General features: G+C 43.9%; 1 protein-coding gene across 1 annotated transcript in view; it reads left to right on the plus strand.

Moving 5' to 3' along the window:
• Window positions 1-19,536, plus strand: part of LOC128656803 (uncharacterized) — a 262,897-nt gene that overhangs the window by 195,317 nt on the left and 48,044 nt on the right. Inside the window, exon 5 of the mRNA XM_053710962.1 lies at window positions 475-513. Within this exon, the coding sequence (XP_053566937.1) occupies window positions 475-513 (39 nt within the window). The remainder of the gene's footprint in view (window positions 1-474; window positions 514-19,536) is intronic.

Here is a 19,536-nt window from a genome sequence, read left to right on the forward strand (position 1 = left end):
AAATGTCAGCATAAATTACAATGCCGCCTCCTCTCTTTGCTCTATCATTCCTATGGCATGAATACCCATGTATTGCAATGGCAGAGTCAGGTATTTTTGCGGTTAGCCATGATTCAGAGATCACAATGATTTTGGGCTTGTAATGTAAACACCAAGCTTGCAGTGCATCAATGTTTGGTAGTAAGCTGCGGATATTACAGTGCACAAAGGAGAGGCCTTTTTTAGCTGGAAGGCTAGGAATGGAATTTGTTAGGGGACCAGGGTTAGACTCTACATCATTTGCAAGGGCAAGTAACATAAGGAATAGGAATTTGGAAATCATTTTTGTTTGGCCATATAGTGAATGTGATACTTTATAGTTTTGTGAGGTGGGGGTAGGAGGTTTATTTTTTATAACTCTCAACCAGCACTCAGCAGATAAGTTACAGCAACAGAGCAGGCCATGGTGTATGATAATTTGTTTTCCAGTTAGAGGTGTGTGCTTATGGCGGTTATTTTGTGAACAAAATTGGAGTGAGAAAAGGGTTATCATGAATAACAGTGTGGTCATATTTGGATTCATGTTAGTGGTATGAGGTGTGTAGATAAATCAAAAAAAGTATATACACTATTTATGTGTGATATATAGCTATTTGTAGGAAGAGAGGGTATGTATTCTATAGGGTTAAGTAAAAGGAAGGATGAGCTGATCAGTGTTTGCAGCTGTCATTTAAGGAGAATGAAAGTAGTGTGGGAGACTATCTATAAATGAAGAAATGAGCCTGGGGTGGGAGGGAAACTATCTTCCAGAAGCTACCTGTTTGCAAAGCAGGGGAACAGCTGAGATAAGTTCTGTATTTTCTTGCAAGGCTGGGGTAGATATGTTTTAAAATCAGGCTGAAGGAGAAAGATATATTCGCATCAGATTGGCCTGCAAACATTTAAAGGAATGGGGAGGGAATATCTATGGACATTTGAGCTAAGGGTCATTCAAGCAAAAACACAGGGAAAGTTAAAATTACAGAGATAAGACAGAGGTATTCATGTAGGGGAATAAAACCATTAAAGTACAAAAAAGATATATGGCCTTATCTGGTTAAACTAACTTTTAACATAATGGTCAGACATAATGGTGAAAAAATATGCATTTTAAATTATAAAAACAAAAACAAAAAATAGCCAATACATATAATAATACACACGTCAGAAAATAACAGGGTAGGTAAAATATAATGATACTACTATCTTCCAGAAGCTACCTGTTTGCAAAGCAGGGGAACAGCTGAGATAAGTTCTGTATTTTCTTGCAAGGCTTGGGTAGATATGCTTTAAAATCAGGCTGAAGGAGAGAGATATAAAATAAAAAAAGACCCAACTATAAAAACTAAGCTACCCATTGCCCCTAAAGGGGCATTTGTATGGACATTGCCCTTAAAAGGGCTATCAGCTCTTTTACTGCCCATTAAAAAAAAAGATAAAGCCCTAGTCAAAAAAAAAAAACACCCAAAAGAAAACAAAAAAAACTAACACTAACCCCGAAATAGGTACTCACACTAACCCCGAAATAGGTACTCACCATTCCTGAAGTCCGGCGGTGAAGTCTTCTTCCAGGCGGCTCCATCTTCAATCTTCATCCAGGGGTCACGGAGCTGATGCAGCGCGGATTGGAGTATGATCGGCAACGGTGCGGACATCCAACGTGGCGGCTCCTCTTCATGCGACCGTCTGCCGCACACTGAAGATTGAATGCAAGGTGCCTTTTTTATATTGGGGTACCTTGAATTCCTGTTGGCTGAAAATTTCAAATCAGCCAATAGGATGAGAGCTGATTAAATCCTATTGGTTGTTCAAAACGGCCAATAGGATTTAAACAGCTCTCATCCTATTTGCTGATTTGAAATTGATCTCATGCATTGCAGATCTAGAAGGGGAGGTGGTTATGACTTTAGTTCCTTAGGAGGAACAGCGTTAGGGCTTTTCCCCTGTACTGTACTTTCCCAAAAATGGAAGATACATTTCACTTGTCATGGCGTGACACGCAGCTCCGTGAACTTGGTCATTGCCATAGTTACGGTGGTTGTTGTGGGCGCTCTCTGATGATTGCACTGATGCCGGTTCTGGTACTCACTTATGTAGCCTCCTTGACGCGAACCCGTACCTAAGTAACTCCTTTACTTTATTACAAGTATAGGTTTACTTAGTGTTCTCCTGGGTGCTGTATACTTCATTTCCTTGTGTATATTTTGGACTGTCTGCCTGTTATTGAACCCTGCATTGCCAAGTGACCATTCTCCTGATTAACACCTTTGTTACTGTGAAAGATTGGACTGTCTGCCTGTTATTGAACTCTGCTTGCCAAGTGACCAATCTCCTGTTTAACCCTTTTACTGCTGTGGAACAATGTATTGTTTATTTGTTGCTGAACTCTGCTCGTTTCTGACTATTCTCCTGTTTTACCCCTTCACTACTGTAAGTCTTGGATTGCCTCCTCATTTTCAACTCATATTTTGTTTTGGGATATTTCATTATCTTGCCACTTTATGCTGGAATAAGAAGGGAAATATCCCACGAGCATTACAACTTCATCCTGGATCTGAAATCCTTGCACAAGTTTCTGAAGGTACCAACCTTCAAGATAGAACCTATTCATACTATTACAAATGGTATTTCAGGGGTTTCTTATCATTGAATTTTTTTTGGTGTAGGCTTCTTCTCTTCAGAAGAGTTGTGCTTAGGGATGTCCTACTGACCCTATTGCATTAATGTACAAAACAACTCTCTTGTTCCATCTACTTGAGTCTTTCTGGGGTCTATAATAAACTCAATGTCCACAAAGTTGTCCCTGATAGAAGAGCACTGATGCAAGCTTTAGTGTCATGTGTCAAATTGCAGCAGGCCTCATGGCCAATTGTGGCCCAGTGCATTGAGATGTTGGGGTTAATTGTTAAGTAAAATGCGGTCTCCTACAGATTTCATCTGGGCACTCTGCAACTGTCACTTCTGCCTCAGTCACAATCATGTGGACTAGTTTTAAGTAATCTCCCTGGATTGGGTGACAATAGATTCTTTGGATTCTTGGCAGACTTACCATTCTATTATTCAGAGGGCCTCTTTTTCAATGGCTGTACGGATAGTTATCTTGACGGATGCCAGCCTTCTCTTTGAGTACAAGTCGTATGTCTACTCGGGAAGCAAGATAACCTCAAGATTCTAGAACTCAAAGCGATCTTCAGTGCTCTTCAGAGTTTGCTCAGTCTCATATATGAACTTTGTATTTGGTTCTATTAAGAAAACAGCAGTGGCTTTTTTCATGATAAGATAGGTAGAGGCCCATTAGAACATTACTGGGTGATCTCAGTTCTTCATGTGTCACATGTCAACATTTGTAAAGTAAACTTTCTCAATCACCAATGCTTCCATCCAGGTAGAGATTTCCAACCAGCTTCACCTCTATTGTGCTAGGTCCCAGAACCCCCAGGGGTTTCTGATGGATGCGCTTGTGGTGACTTGGTCATTTGAGCTTTTGTACAGCTTTCATCTATTGTGCTGCTATCCAAAATCAAGTAGGGACAGGTATCAGCTATTTTTATTTGTACTGCTTGGCCTCCCTAAACTTTGTATGGGGACCTAATTCAGAGCTCATCTTTTCCTCTTTGTTTTTTTTTTTTTTTTTCTCAGAAGAGACATTTTCTCTAAATGTCCTTTCTTTCATAAAAATCTGGTCTGGCTGATAGAGGCTTGTCTAACAAGTTAATTGAGATCATATACAGTAATATCAGCCAATTCTGCATAATGGAATTTGAGAACCTATGCATGGTCAAAGTTCTTCATCTTCTACCCTTTCCTTCTAATGGCAGTGAGAGTCCACAAAATCCATTCATAACCTATGGGAAATACTTCACCTGGCCACCAGTAGGAGGCAAAGACACACCAAACAAAACATTAAATATCCCTCCCACTTCCCCTACTCAATCAGTAATTCTTGGCCTTGTTTCATGGAGGTTGGCAGAGAGAGGTGCTCTGCTGAAGATTCTGAATTTGTCATCAAATTGATTGTTTCCTCCAAGAGAGGATCGGGGAGTTGTAGAAGCCATGTAATTCTCTTAATAGAGTGTTGGTGTATTATAGCTGCTGGATGTTGCAGGGAAGTTCCCATGCCTCATTCCAGAATGTCTGTGCTGTACTCAGTCTGAAGATTGAATCGTCTGTTGCTGGGTAAGTCCTATATCTCCTTCCTCCCCTACTTATTACTTTTTGTCTATATGCTGGGGTTTGTGGACATTTTACCTACGGCTCTCATGCTTACTTCAGTCCCTATCAGACATATATAAGGAGCCAGTTCCTACTAGAAAGTCAGTAGGTAAAGAGTTATGACTTTATTGTTTCTCTAGACACCTCCGGTGGAGGTTGCACTTGACACATATGGTGTGTAGGAAGCACCTAGGAAGCGGCAACGGGTCCTCTGACTGGACTTGCCATCCAGACCCAGTGCACGCTCCCTACAATGGTGACCTCAGTGGGGTTTCACACAATGAGGGCAGTGAAGGCACTGATAGGACAGAGTCAGCAGATGTCACTAGATTCCCTCAGATGTCCCGTGCTGCTAAGTTTTTGGTGCCAGTTGTAGAGGCGCTCAACAGCGGAGTGCATGTCTGATGGAAAGGGAAACTGCACTGATAACAGGGCTCTGTTCTTTGCAACCTTTCGCCACTGCCTCTTTTTTTTTAAATATCTCAAACAAGCATTATTTGGGGGCTAAATTTGAGACTCTGGTGTTTATTTCTGCCTTCATTATTTCTTTATCATTGCCTACTATTTCCAGTAATATGGAGGACCTTAGTCAGGAAGGCATTTGTACTTCTGATTTAATGGAAAATAACAAATGTATGCTCTGCAAGATGGCACTGAAGGAGTTTAACTTAAATAGAGCAGGCTCACGGCCAGGTGGAAGCACAGGTGTACAGGACATGAGCAGAGCGTCAATCATGGCACATGGTGATGATGAACACCGTGCACAGCACAACAACCAGATGTGGCCATGGCAACGACTAGGAGGAGTGGGGGCGGCAATATGACACTTATGGGACATTTTCACTCCGTTCATCGAAACAAGACACAGAGGAGCTCCTCAGCCAAGTCTGAAGCATCCAGAAGTACCTGGAAGCCTAGCCTGGTGTGAAACAAAAACAAACCGCTTAATAAATCGACCCCAGACAACAAGTCAGCGTGAATTGTTGGGTTATCTCTATTTCAGGAAGTTTGGTCTCAGTCTGTTCAGGACCCTTGTGTTCTGGATATCATATCTCAGGGATACAAGATAGGTTTCCAATCTTGCCCACCAAGGGGCAGGTTCCTCCTTTCAAGGATCTTGAGGAAGCCAGACAAGAGAACTTCCTTCGCTGTGTATACGATCTGGTATTTATGGGAATTGTTGTCACCATGCATCTGGCGGAGAGGGGAAAAGGGTTTTATTCAAACCTTTTCTTCGTTCCCAAAAAGGAGGGAACTTTTTGTCCCATCCTTGACCTGAAGTGCCTCAACAAATTCCTGAGGGTACCTTCCTTCAAAATGAAGACCATCAGGTCCATTCTTCCTCTCGTACAGGGGGGTCAATCCATGACAACCATAGATCTGAAGGAATTATTTTTGATCTGTCTCAAGTAATATCTCTGGATCCAGAGGAGAGACAGTCTCTTTCTTGGTGGCTGTCTCAGGGACCCATTCGCCAGGGTATGTGTTTTTTGCATCCATCCTGGGAGATCTCAACAACATATGCGAGTTTGACAGGCTGGAGTGCTCTGTGGGGTAATCTGAGAGCTCAGGGAATCTGGCGACCAGAGGAAACGAAACTTCCAATCAGTGTTCTGGAACAGAGGGCAATTTTCAACATAACAACAGTGGCCTATATTAATCACCAGGACCAAACTCGCATTTCTCGGTGAGACGGGAAGTGTCTCGTATCCTTCAATGGGCAGAGACATATCATTGTCAAATATCAGTCCTCCACATTCCAAGTGTGGAGAACTAGGAAGCAGATTTCTTGAGCAGACAGACTATTCACTCTGGGAAATGGTCCCTAAATCATGAAGTGTTCTGCAAAATCACCCACAGGTGGGGGGTGTCCGGAGATAGATCTGAGGGCTTTTCATCTCAATGCCAAACTGACAAGATACGGTTTAAGATTGAGGGATCCTCAAGCGGAACTGGTGGATGCTTTAGCAGTTCCTTGGTACTTCAATCTTGTGTATCTTTTTCCCCCAATTGTCTTGCTTCCTCAAGTAATAGCTTGAATCAAACAAGAGGGAATCCCACTGATTCTGTTAACTCCTGTGTGGTGACGCAGGACTTGGTATGCAGACCTAGTAAATATGTTGTCTACTCCTCCGTGGAAGCTGCCACAGGTGCCGGGTCTTCTCACGCAAGGCCAGTTCAGAATCTCTGAGGCTGACTGCATGAATAATGAATGCGTAGGCCCATATTTATCAAGCTCCGTACGGAGCTTGAAGGGCCGTGTTTCTGGCGAGTTTTCAGACTCGCCAGAAACACAAGTTATGAAGCAGAGGTCACAAAGACCGCTGCTCCATAACCTGTCCGCCTGCTCTGAGCAGGCGGACAGACATTGCCGGAAATCAACCCGATCGAGTACGATCAGGTTGATTGACACCCCCCTGCTGGTGGCCCATTGGCCGCGAGTCTGCAGGGGGCGGCGTTGCACCAGCGGCTCTTGTGAGCTGCTGGTGCAATGCTGAATGCAGCGAGCGTATTGCTTGCTGTATTCAGCGAGGTCTGGCGGACCTGATCCGCAGTGTGGGATCAGGTCCGCCAGACCTTGATAAATAGAGGCCATAGTGTTGTCTGAGAGAGGATTCTCTGAGGCAGGGATTGGTAACAGGCTTTCTAGCCTGAACCAAAGTATCAGACATATTTACCACAAGGTGGAGAGCTTACCTGTCTTGATGTACGGACCGTGGGTTCCCTTGGCACAAAAAAACCCAAGATGGTTTAGAGAAGGGTCTGTCGGCTAGTTCTCTTAAGGGGCAGATTTCTGTGCTTTCCGTTTAATTACATAAGTTGACTTGTTTGCCAGATGTTCAGTCCTTTGTACAAGCTATCGCTAGAATTAGACCTGTTTTCTAACCTATTGCTCCTCCATGGAGGCTTAGTGGCCGAATAATCATTGTGTGAGGGGACATGATCCGTTATTGCGGATCATGTCCGCTGCACATCGATAAATGCCGACAGCATGCGCTTGTCAGCTCCTTCTGGCCCTTTAAAGCATTAGGTACTTCCCTATAAAAGGGCCTGCCTTCTTCCAGTCAATGCTGGTATATTGAAGTTGCTGGTGCTGTTCCCTGCTCTTACACCTTCCTTACCTAGTCGTATCCCTCGTCTTCATCCGCTGGCTTACTTCACAGCTGTCATCTTCCTGCTCTGCCTGACACGCAACCCTGTGTAACGTCATCAGGCACTACCTTAAACGCCTATCCCTCTGCTGTCTTTCCTGCATCTCACTCTCCCCAACGGGAACTAGCGATCTTGTCCTTCCCTGGACTCACACCTTATCCCTGGAGCAGCAGGTAAGACTCGCTTTGCCCCGCAATAGTCTAACATAGATCCTCAGTATCTTTGTGAGATTGCCCTGGGGCTATATCAAGACAAGCGGCTCTCCTTCTCCGTATATTGGGAAACCCCTTTGTCACACTACCAACTACTTTGAATATGTGTAAACTGTGGTCTGCCTGAAGTTATTCAATTCTATTCTGATTCTCCTCTCATTCCTACTACTTAAAGGGACACTGAACCCAAATTTTTTCTTTTGTGATTCAGATAGAGCATGACATTTAAAGCAACTTTCTAATGTACTCCTATTATCAATTTTTTTTTCATTCTCTTGGTATCTTTATTTGAAATGCAAGAATGTAAGTTTAGATGCCGGCCCGTTTTTGGTGAACAACCTGGGTTGTCTTTGCTGATTGGTGGATAAATTCATCCACCAATAAAAAACTGATGTCCAGAGGTTTGAACCAAAAAAAAAAGCTTAGATGCCTTCTTTTTCAAATAAAGATAGCAAGAGAACGAAGAAAAAATCGATAATAGGAGTAAATTAAAAAGTTGCTTAAAATTGCATGCCCTATCTGAATTTACGAAATAAAAAATTTGGGTTCAGTGTCCCTTTAAGGATTGTGCGCTACCTGATCTAGTTAGAGGTTGAGTATACACTACAAGTATCCAGTTACATATACTAATCTGTAACACACGTAATAGCTAACACCTAAGAAAGAAACCATCTAAGCTTAAGCAGTCTTACAACGCTCTCGCCATTTATCATTGCACCAGCAGTTCTTGTGAACTGCTGGTGCAATGCCACCCCCTGCAGATTTGCGGCCGCTAACAGGGGGTGTCAATCAACCCAATCGTATTCGATTGGGTTGATTTCTGCCGATGTCTGTCCGCCGCCTCAGAGCAGGCGGACAGGTTATGGAGCAGCGGTCTTTGTGTTTCCGGTGAGCCTGAAGGCTCGCCAGAAGCACGAGACCTCAAGCTCCCTACGGAGCTTGCTAAATATGCCCCTTAATCTTGTTCTTAGATTTCTTCAACAGGCTCTGTTTAAGCCTATGAATTCTATTGATATTAAGTTGTCTATTCCCTCTGCTCGAAGAGTTTTGGAATTGTCTGCCCTTCAGTGTGATTCACCTTATCTAGTGTTTCATGCAGACAAGGCCGTCCTGCAGACAAAGATGGGGGTTTTACCTAAGGTTGTGTCAACTCACAATATTAATCAAGAGATTGTTGTTCTGTCTCTTTGTTCCAATCCTTTTTCCTCTAAGGAGCGGTTGTTACATAATCTGGATGTGGTCAGAGCTTTGAAGTTCTATCTTCATGCTCCCTAGGAATTTTGTCAATCTTCTTCTTTGTTTATCCTGTACTCTGGTAAGCACAAAGGTCAGAAGGCCACAGCTGTTACCCTATGTTTCAGGCTTAGAAGTCTGATTCGCTTGGCGTATGTAGAAGTGGGCCAGCAGCCTCCATCACGAATTACAGCACATTCTACCCGTGCGGTGTCTTCTTCCTGGGCCTTCAAGAATGAGGCTTCAGTTAAACAGATCTGTAAGGCTGTGACTTGAACCTCACTGCATACGTTCAGGCAATTTAACAGATTTGATGTGTTTGCAGAACAGAGACAGGTTCTTTAAGCGATGGTGTCTAGTGATTCGGACTACCTTCCTACCTTCCCTACATTTCCCTCCCTAACATTTTGGTGAACTCCACAGCTTGGGTATTGGTTTGCCATAGGTTATGAATAGATTTCGTGGACTTTCACAGCCATTAGAAAGAAAACATCATTTATGCTTACCTTATGATAAATTCTTTTCTTTCTTGGCAGTGAACTTATGTAGTGCAGCCCCCGCTCCTCCCGGCTGTTGCCATGGCCGCATCTGGTTGTTGTGCGGCGCACGGTGGTGTCATCATCAGTGTGTGCCGTGACTGGCGCTCTGCTCATGTCCTGTACACCTGTGCCTGCCCCTATTTAAGGTAAACTCATTCTGTCTTTAAAGGGATATTCCAGCCAAAATTGGAAACCACATGGGTGCATTTCAGTATTGAACAGAAGTAATTTTGTAATATACATGCATTAGCAAAAATGCTTCTAGTAAATGCTATAGCTGTTTCAAAAGTGTATTTAAGTATGCACCGTGCACCAGCATTTTACACACAGCACATGCTTGTACCATCTGGTAATGGCTCAATTTGTTAATTGCTGACATGATACAAGCCCCACTGATGATCTGAGTAGCTGCAGTATTTAAAATGTGGGTGCAGTGACAATATAATACTGTCTGCTTACTTCTGAACCCTACTTAGGCCTGAGACCTGCTACTCTTTAACCCTTGCAGCGGGTGGTATCAACTGTTCCTGTTCTTCCTCATTCCTTCAAACTGTTTTCCTTATGTTTCCACTTGATGCTGGGATAAGAACTAGAACTAGACTACTGGCCAGGATTGGTCTGATAAGGACCACGAACATTACATTATCTCTCTACTTTTCCTTATCCTCGACTTAAACTACTCAGAGGGTTGTGGAAGTGGGAGGGATATTTAATGCTTTGTCTTGGGGTGTCTTTGCCTCCTCCTGGTGACCAGGTGAAGTATTTATCATAGGCTATGAATGGATTTCATGGACTCTTACTGCCAAGAAAGAAAATAATTTATCAGCTAAGCATAAATTTTCTTTTCTTTCCAATGGCATGGAGAGTCCACAAATCCATTCTAATTACTAGTGGGAAGAACACCCCATCAAAGCTATAAGTATCCCTCCCACTTCCCATAACCCCTAGTCATTCTTTGCCTTCGTATATCCAGGAGGTGTGCGAAGATGGTGCTCTGAAGATAATTTAGTATATCCTTTAATGGGTAGTTTCCCTGCAAGCAAGGATTGGGGTAATGCTGTGTCCATGTAATCCTCTTGAGTAAGAGTTATGGTGGCTATTAGCTGTTGGAGGTCGGCAGAGTAGTCCTTGCTTCTCCTCCAACAATTTATGCTAACCCCCATATGAAAAACCAGGGTAGGTTACTCTGTTTTTCCTTTCTCACCAGGTCCCTCTCAGAAGTCGTCTGGATCTGTCAGACCTGGGATACTGTGCCTGCCCTACAACTGAAGCTCCAAAGGTAAGTGCTTTTCTCCTTCTTAGGTGAGAAGGCTCAAGCACTGTGGGGGTTAATACATCTCTTCAAGGATAATAGAGCCTGGGGACATTGAATATAGTGCTCTCCGTTGTGGGGATTTGATTTGGGCAGTTTATGCAGAGCACTGGTGTTAGAAACAATATATTTTTATTTGCACTATAACGTTTCTGGGACTGTGGCTGTTAGCGACGTGTATGAGGCGTTTAACTTGTGAAGGGACTTTACAATATTAGCAGATTAGTGTGTTTATCTCTTTAATGAAGGTCAGTTCTGATTTAGCGCAGCATATTTTCACGCGCTTTTCCTTACTGTGTTGCATTAACTTTTCTGATATGGTCACGTGACGGCCGCATGTCTCCTTTATCAGCCCGAAGTGGTTTCAGCAGCGGTGCTCTCCGTATCTCTCAGAGGAGAGTCCATATCGGAGTGCGTGAAGGAGGTTCTGGCTACTTAGCGACTCTGACGATCTTATCAGGCGGTGGTGAGTTTACTCCAGTAACGTCTGTGAGTATAGAGGTGCCGTTTTTAGCACTTCTCTAGTGAGAGTTGCAAGCTGAATACATTTTAGTGTTTAATTTTGATCTACTACTTCAGATTTAATTTGTACTGGGTTTTATTTAAATCTACTATTCTGCGAATCTGTGGGTTTACCCATAAGAGAGGGGTATTTACATAATGGAAAAGGACAAAGATTTATCTATCGATTTTGACAAATGCTTATATTGTTTAGAAGCCCAAGTGATTCTTCCTGTGGAATTTTTCTCCATGTGTGTATCAAATGTATTGCAGTCTAAAAATAAAGATTCTGCTTGCACTAAAATATTTAACCCCTCAGAGACCTCTGTATCTCAGGATTTTATTAGCCCTGACATTCCTCAAATTTCTTCTCAGTCCCCATCCCTTGCCGTCACACAAGCAGTGCCCTGTGGTTCAGCTCAGTCTGTGCCTGGGGGAGTATTTTCACCAGGTGATTTTGCAGCGCAGCTTACTTCAGTGGTGTCTGTGGCCCTGAGTGCCTTACCTATCTCGGGTAAGAGAAAAAGAAAATCTAAGAATATATCCTCTAAGTCAGAATTATCTTCTAACGCCAAGGCTGCATTGGTCAGTTTATCTCAATTATCTGAGGATGACCATTCTTCAGCAGTCTCTGAAGGTGAAATCTCTGAATCAGATTCTACGGTGGTTAGTATTGTATATTCAGAGGAAGTTAGGTTTAGATTTAAGCTTCAGCACCTCCGTTTACTGCTTAAGGAGGTTCTGGCTACCCTAGAGGATTCAGAATCTACCATTTCTGAGACTCCTAAGGTTACCTAACTGAAAAAGGTTTTTGATGTCAAGCCTAGATCTGTGGAATTGTTTCCTGTTCCAGATCGCATGTCGGATATTATTTCTCAGGATAGGGAGAAACCGATCCTTTTACCCCTTCTCCTGTTTTCAAGAAAATTGTATCCTGTTGCTAGCTCTGTATGTGGGCTCTGGCGTACTATTCCTAAGGTGGATGGAGTTGTATCCAAATTGGCTAAGAGGACTATGATTCCTCTAGAGGATAGCACCTCATTTAAGGACTCCATGGATAGGAAATTGGAGGGGTACTTAAGGAAGATTTTTCATCACCAAGGTCTGCTATGGCAACAGGTGGCCAGTATGGCGGCAGTCGCTGGTGCGGCCTCTTATTGGTGCGACTCCTTATCTGAACTAATTTTGGAGGAGACTACTGTGGAGGAGATCCAGGACAGGATCAAGACATTAAAGCTGGCAAATACCTTAATTTGTGACGCCAGTGTGCAGGTGGTACGTCTGAGTGTGAAAACTTCCAGTCTTGCCATTCTATCTCGCAGAGCCTTGTGGCTAAAGTCTTGGTCGGCAGATATAGTTTCCAAGTCTAGACTCCTCTCTCTTCCTTTTATGGGGAAGACCTTGTTTGCTCCTTGGCTGGATGCCATAATTTCCACTGTAACAGGTGGAAAAGGGGCTTTTCTTTCCCAGGATAAGAAGACTAGACCTAAGGGTCGCCAAGCTTCTAATTTTCGTTCCTTACTCAATTTCAAGGGACAAAAATCCTCTTCTTCCAAGCTTCTTCCAAGCCTGAACAGACCAAGTCCTCCTGGACTTCTTAAAACAAATCGGCTTGAAGGATTCACCCCCAGTCCGAGATCGGATCAAGTAGGGGTCAGACTTTCTCTTTATCAAGAGACTTGGATTTGAGATGTTCCAGATCCTTGGGCGGTGGAGGTGGTCTTTCATGGATACAAGATAGGTTTAAAATCTTGTCCTCCGAGAGGCAGATTTCTCCTGTCAAGGTTATCAGTAAATCAGGAAAAAAGAAAGGCATTCTTAAATTGTGTCAGGGATCTCTCTTCCCTAGGAGTGATCGTCCTTGTTCCTCTGGCAGAACAAGGCAGAGGATTTTATTCCAATCTGTTCATGGTTCTCAAGAAAAAAGGGATTTTTTTCGACCCATTTTGGACCCGAAATGCCTCAACAAATTTATTAGGGTTCCGTCCTTCAAAATGGAGACTATCTGTTCCATTCGTCTGTTGGTTCAGGAAGGTCAATTAATGACCACCATCAACTTAAAGGACGCTTACCTTCATGTTCCTAGCCACAAGGATCATTTTAAATTTCTTCAGTTTGCTTTTCTGGACAAAGATTTTCAGTTTGTAATTTTTCCTTTCGGTCTGGCAACAGCTCCTAGAGTCTTTACAAAGGTTCTGGGGGCTCTTTTGGCAGTGGCCAGGTCTCAAGGAATTGCGGCGGCTCCATACCTGGACGATATCTTGGTTCAAGTGCCGTCTTTTCATTTGGCAAGATCCCATACGGATTCTCTGCTGTTTACTCTCAGTTCTCACGGGTGTATGGTGAATCTGGACAAGAGTTCCCTGATTCCATGTACCAGGGTCTGTTTTTTGGGTACATTCATAGTTGGATAATCCCTTGAAGTCTCACAGAATAATTTTCAGAATATGCAGTCTAGTCTGAGATCCAGAGTTTTGATCATAGACTGCAGGATAGAGGTGGAATAACGGAAACATACACCGGAGTGTAGCACACAACAATAAAACTCTGTAAAGCCCAAAAGTAAAGCAGCAAAAAAATGAGTTACCAGAGTATCAATATCATATAAACTTGGTAACTTACTTGGGGGAAGAAGAGAGACAGTGTCTGCGAGGATCGATACAAGCCGACAGCTTGTTACACACTAGAGCATGGAGAGGGGGTGTGGCTCCGTATCAGCTGTTGATGATGTCACAGGATTTCGGATCCGGAGCTCCAAGGAACAGGGAGTGAACAAACAAGGTAATATTTATACAAAACCCACAAAAGCAGGTATATATAAAGTCAAACAGCTAGATTACAAGTTTTGCCTTATGAATGAAAAAGCATCGTTATGCTTTTTCCCTAACGCCGCTATTACAAGTCTTGCAGGTATAGGTGTACCGCACACCTTTTTGGCCGTCACGCAACGTCGGTACCGCACTTTTAAAAATGGGATTTCCATTGCGCCGGTATTACGAGTTTGTCTGGGAGGCCAAAAAGTGAGCGGTACACCCTATACTGACAAGATCCGTACCGCCAACTAAAGTCAGTAGTTATGAGTTTTACGTTACAAATCTGTAGCATAAAACTCATAACTAAAGTGTTAAAAAGTACACTAACACCCATAAACTACCTATTAACCCCTAAACCGAGGCCCTCCCGCATCGCAAACACTAAAATAAAATTATTAACCTCTAATCTGCCGCTCCCCGACATCGTCGCCACTATAATAAACCTATTAACCCCTAAACCGCCACCCTCCCGTATCGCAAAAACTGTTTAAAGATTATTAACCCCTAATCTGCTGTCCACCCACACCGCCGCTATAATAAACCTATTAACCACTAAACTGCAAGCCCCCCACAACGAAATATACTAAAATAAATGATTAACCCCTAAACCCCTGACCTCCCATATCACTAACTCTACATAAATATATTAACCCCTAACGTAACCCTAAGTCTAACCCTAAGTCTAACCCTAATGTAACCCTAAGCCTAACACCTCCTAACTTAAATATAATTAAAATAAAGCTAAATAAACCTTACAATAGTTAACTAAATAATTCCTATTTAAAACTAAATACAAACTTACCTGTAAAAAAACAAACCTTGGCTAACTACAAAATAACTAATAGTTACATTGTAGCTAGCTTAGGTTTAATTTTTATTTCACAGCTAAGTTTGTATTTATTTAAACTAGGTAGACTAGTTAGTAAATAGTTATTAACTATTTACACATTACAATAAAATAAATTAAATTAATCAAAATACAATTTACTAAATTACAAAAAAAATAAACACTAAATTGCAAAAAATAAAAAACGAAATTATCAAAATAAAAACGAATTACTCCTAATCTAATAGCCCTATCAAAATAAAAAAGCCCCCCCAAAATAAAAAAACCCTAGCCTACACTAAACGGCCAATGGCCCTTAAAAGGGCATTTTGTGGGGCATTGCCCCAAAGAAATCAGCTCTTTTACCTGTAAAAAAAAAAAATACAAACACCCCCCAATAGTAAAGCCCACCACCCAACCAACCAACCCCCCCAAATAAAAACCTATCTAAATAAACCTAAGCTAACCATTGCACTGAAAAAGGCATTTGGATGGGCATTACCCTTAAAAGGGCATTTAGCCTAGCTGTAATTTAGTGTTTTTGTTTTATTTGTAAGTTAGAAAATTGTATTTTAATAATTTAATTTATTTTATTTTATTGTAATGTTAGGTTTTAGTGTAAGGCAGCTTAGTTTTTATTTTACAGGTAACTTTGTATTTATTTTAACTAGGTAGTTAGTAAATAGTTAATAACCATTTACTAACTAGTCTACCTAGTTAAAATAAATACAAACTTAGCTGTGAAATAAAAATAAAACCTTAGATAGCTACAATATAACTATTAGTTATTTTGTAGCTAGCTTAGGTTTTATTTTATAGGTAAGCATTTATTTATTTTTAAATAAGAATTATTTAGGTAATAATTGTAAGGTTTATTTAGCTTTATTTTAATTATATTTAAGTTAGGGGGGGTTAGGCTTAGGGTTACGTTAGGGTTAGGCTGAGGGTTAGGGTTAGATTTCGGGGTTAATATATTTATTTAGTGTTAGTGATGTTGGAGGCCAGAGGTTTAGGGGTTAATAACTTTAGTATAGTGGCGGCGACATTGGGGGCGGCAGATTAAGGGTTAATAACTGTAATGTAGGTGGCGGCGATGATAAGGGTGGCAGATTAGGGGTTAATAATATTATCTAGGTGGTGGCGATGTCGGGGGCGGCAGATTTAGGGGTGTTTAGAGGTGGTTTTTATGTTAGGGTGTTAGGTTTAAACGTAAATTTTTATTTCCCCATAGACATCAATGGGGCTGCTTTACGGAGCTTTTGTTTCTGCGATCGCAAGTTTTAGGCTTCATTTTTTTGCCGGCTCTCCCAATTGATGTCTATGGGGAGATTGTGCACGAGCACGTCAAAGTAGCACTTGTATTTCGGTGCGGTAGGGAGCTCAACGCCACCATATCGCCCGCACAAGCCTGCTTTTTCAAAACCTTTAATAGCAGCGCTATAGGGATATGAAATACCGCCGCTTTTGTGGCGGTCGTTAATTTCCCTATAGCACAGAAAACTCGTAATCTAGCTTTTAGGTAGGTAAATCAAGACAGGAGGTTATATACACTGGAGGTAGTGGAAGATACTTGCGGAGATTGTATAGCTGGTTCCTGGAAGTAGACAAACTAGATATCACAACAGAGCTGGCTCTGAGATTGAAAAATAAGTTCACCAAATTAGGCTCCTGTGAGTTTAAGTAAACATTGTAGCAAGGGTATCCTAGAAACTGCATTCAAAACGAACAAGCACAAGAAAATCTGTAGCTACTACATCTGGAATCCATGTAAAGAATAGCTGGGCGAAGTTGTCAGCAGGAAACTGAACAAAATACCAAGCAATTTGTGAGAGGAAGGGAGGAGTTTTATACAAAGCTGGTAATGATGATTACCTGAACACCTTAAAAGTACAGGAGATATGACACATAGATTTGATCTCAATGAAGATTATCTTAACAGAAGCAAGAAAGTCCAAACTTCTTTCCACCTCCCTTTTTCTTCAGTCATCTGTCCGACCCTCAGTGGCTCTGTGTATGGAAGTAATTGGTCTCATGGTGGCCTCCATGGACATTATTCTTTTAGCTCTTTTCCATCTGAGACCTCTACAGTTATGCATGCTCAGACAATGGAACGGAGACCACTTGGACCTCTCTCAAAGGATAATTCTAGACAACCTGGCGAGAGACTCTCTCTCCTGGTGGCTCTGCGAGGTTCATCTGTCTCAAGGCACGTGCTTCTTGAGTCCATCTTGGGAGATTGTGACTACAGATGCCAGCCTTTCGGGCTGGGGAGCAGTTTGGGGTCCCTTAAGAGCTCAGGGGATCTGGACTCAGGAGGAATCTGTTTTCCCAATAAATATTTTGGAACTGTACAATGCTTTGATAGCTAGTGTCACGGATACCAGACAGCCAAGGCTGCCTCGGTTCCCAAAGGAGCTCCCTTCCGGTAATTCCCCCACATCTTGTCCTAAGGGCTACCAATCCCCAAAAGAGCGGAGCTCTGGGGCAAAGGGCAGCTGGAGTGACCAGGGGTAAAATTACCGGGTGTCCTGCTGTTCTGTGGCCGACCGGGAGTTCCAGGAGCCCGGCCAGCCTGAGAGGGGTTAGGCAGGTGTCCATTGAGAGGCGGCCGACCGGGAGTTCCAGGAGCCCTGCCAGCCTAGGAGGGTTTTTACGGTCAGAGACCAACTCGTTTCTGACAAAGTACTCATCACCGAATAAAGGGAACAAAAGTTATGGGAGATTGCGGTTGCTCTTTGGAGCCCAAATCCGCTGAGGAACAGGAGGGGGTGAGGTAGTAAAGGTTCAACTCTTGCGGCCTGGCACAGCATGGCAAAACAGTAGATAGCAAGAGACGGCAAGATCCCGCTAGTCATGAAAGGGCCAAATGTGGTGTGATAAGGAGTCAGGCAGGCAGTAGGGGTGGTGGGGGCAGCCTTGGCTGTCTGGTATCCGTGTCAAGGGGCTCTGCCGCTGGAGAGGGAGACCGGCTGTCTCCGCTCCCTGGAAGGGGTTCTGCTGCTGTGGAGAGATAACGACATCCGTCTCTCCCTGCAAGGGGTTCTGCCACTGGGGAGACAGAGACCACTTGTATCCTCTCCCAGGAAGGGATTCTGCTGCTGGGGAGAGTTATCGACATCCGTCTCTCCCTGCAATTAGTTCTGCTAACGGGGAGGGAGGACGACTACCACCGCTCCCAGGGCTGCCGCTGGGGAGAGAGACTGGTTGTCTCCTCTCCCTGTAACTGGCTCTGCCGCTGGGGAGAGAGACAGACTGTCTCCTCTCCCATGAAGGGGTTCTACCACTGGGGAGATATATTGACATCCATTTCTCCCTGCAAGGGGTTCTGCTGCTGGGGAGAGATATCAACATCCATCTCTCTCTGCAAGGGGTTCTGCCGCTGGGGAGAGATACCAACTGTCTCCTCTCCCAGGAAGGGGTTCTGCCGCTAGGGAGAGATATCCATATCCGTCTCTCCTTGCAAGGGGTGCTGGCGAGAGAGACCAACTGTCTCCTCTCCCTGCAAGGGGTTCTGCTGCTGGGGAGAGAGACCAACTTTTTCCTCTCCCAGGAAGGGGTTCTGCTGCTGGGGAGAGATATCATCATCCGTCTCTCCCTGCAGGGGGTTCTGCCTACGGGGAGGGAGGACTACTACCTCTGCTCCCAGGGGATGGCTCTGCCGCTAGGGAGAGAGACCGTTTATTTCCTCTCCCTGTACCTGTCTCTGCCGCTGAGGAGAGAGACCGACTGTCTCCTCTCCCGGGAAGGGGTTCTGCCGCTGGGGAGAGATATCAACATCCGTCTCTCCCTGCAAGGGTTTCTGCCACTGGGGAGAGATATTGATATCCATCTCTCCCTGCAAGGGGTTCTGCCTCTAGGGAGGGAGACCAACTGTCTTCTCTCCCAGGAAAGGGGTTCTGCCGCTGGGAAGAGAGGTCGGCATACCGCCGCTCCCTTGTTTCTTGGAGCTGCGGCCCTTTGCCCTGTTGCCAGCGATTCTGCTGGGCCAGGACCATAAGCTCGGGCCAGGCTGCTGACCTGTATCTAGCAGCTCTTTGTCGCTTATCCCTTGTTGCCACTCCTCGAAGGCCAACCTCCATGAATCTCAGACTGCTGTATCATAGCTCCCTGCAGGCTCTGTGGCATGCAGTTTAATGCAATCTAGCAGTCTTTTGTATCTTTGTTCCATCTCCAATTCCTGGCCACATATATAATCTAAATCGTCTTGCAGCCAGGGTACCCCCGAGAGACTCAGCAGGCTCCCTCTGTACTCACAAATGTCCTTAAGTCTCCACTCCGCCTGACTCCTAAAATCTGGGTCCTCTGCCATTAGTTCAAATAGTAATCCAGGACCGCCGTAGCCAAAGCCCCCGGTGGGGGCGTCATCCCCCAGCCATGGTCACTTTGCATAGTGTACCATCGGAGGTCCCTATAGCTGTTATCCAGCAAGGTACTCGTAACTTCCACTGGAGCCAGTAATCTTCATCATCAGAGGGTAGGGTTGTTACTTGATAGCCCTGCTCTGGTTGAAGAGCCTCCCTCTAGAGTCGCGGGCGGACAAGGTCCCTCTGTGCCAGCAGGTCCCAATATGAACTAGGACCGTCCAGCTGGGCCAGCTCCTCCTGTACTTTCCTTAGGAGCTAGGCTCCCATAGTTACCGGCTACTGTGGCACGTCTCCTCTGTCAGCAGAAACTGTGTGAAAGAAGCAGATCCCACCACAGCCACCAATGTAACGGA

This window comes from Bombina bombina, chromosome 4 (assembly GCF_027579735.1).
Source record: "Bombina bombina isolate aBomBom1 chromosome 4, aBomBom1.pri, whole genome shotgun sequence".
In the NCBI taxonomy this organism is placed as follows: Eukaryota; Metazoa; Chordata; class Amphibia; order Anura; family Bombinatoridae; genus Bombina; species Bombina bombina.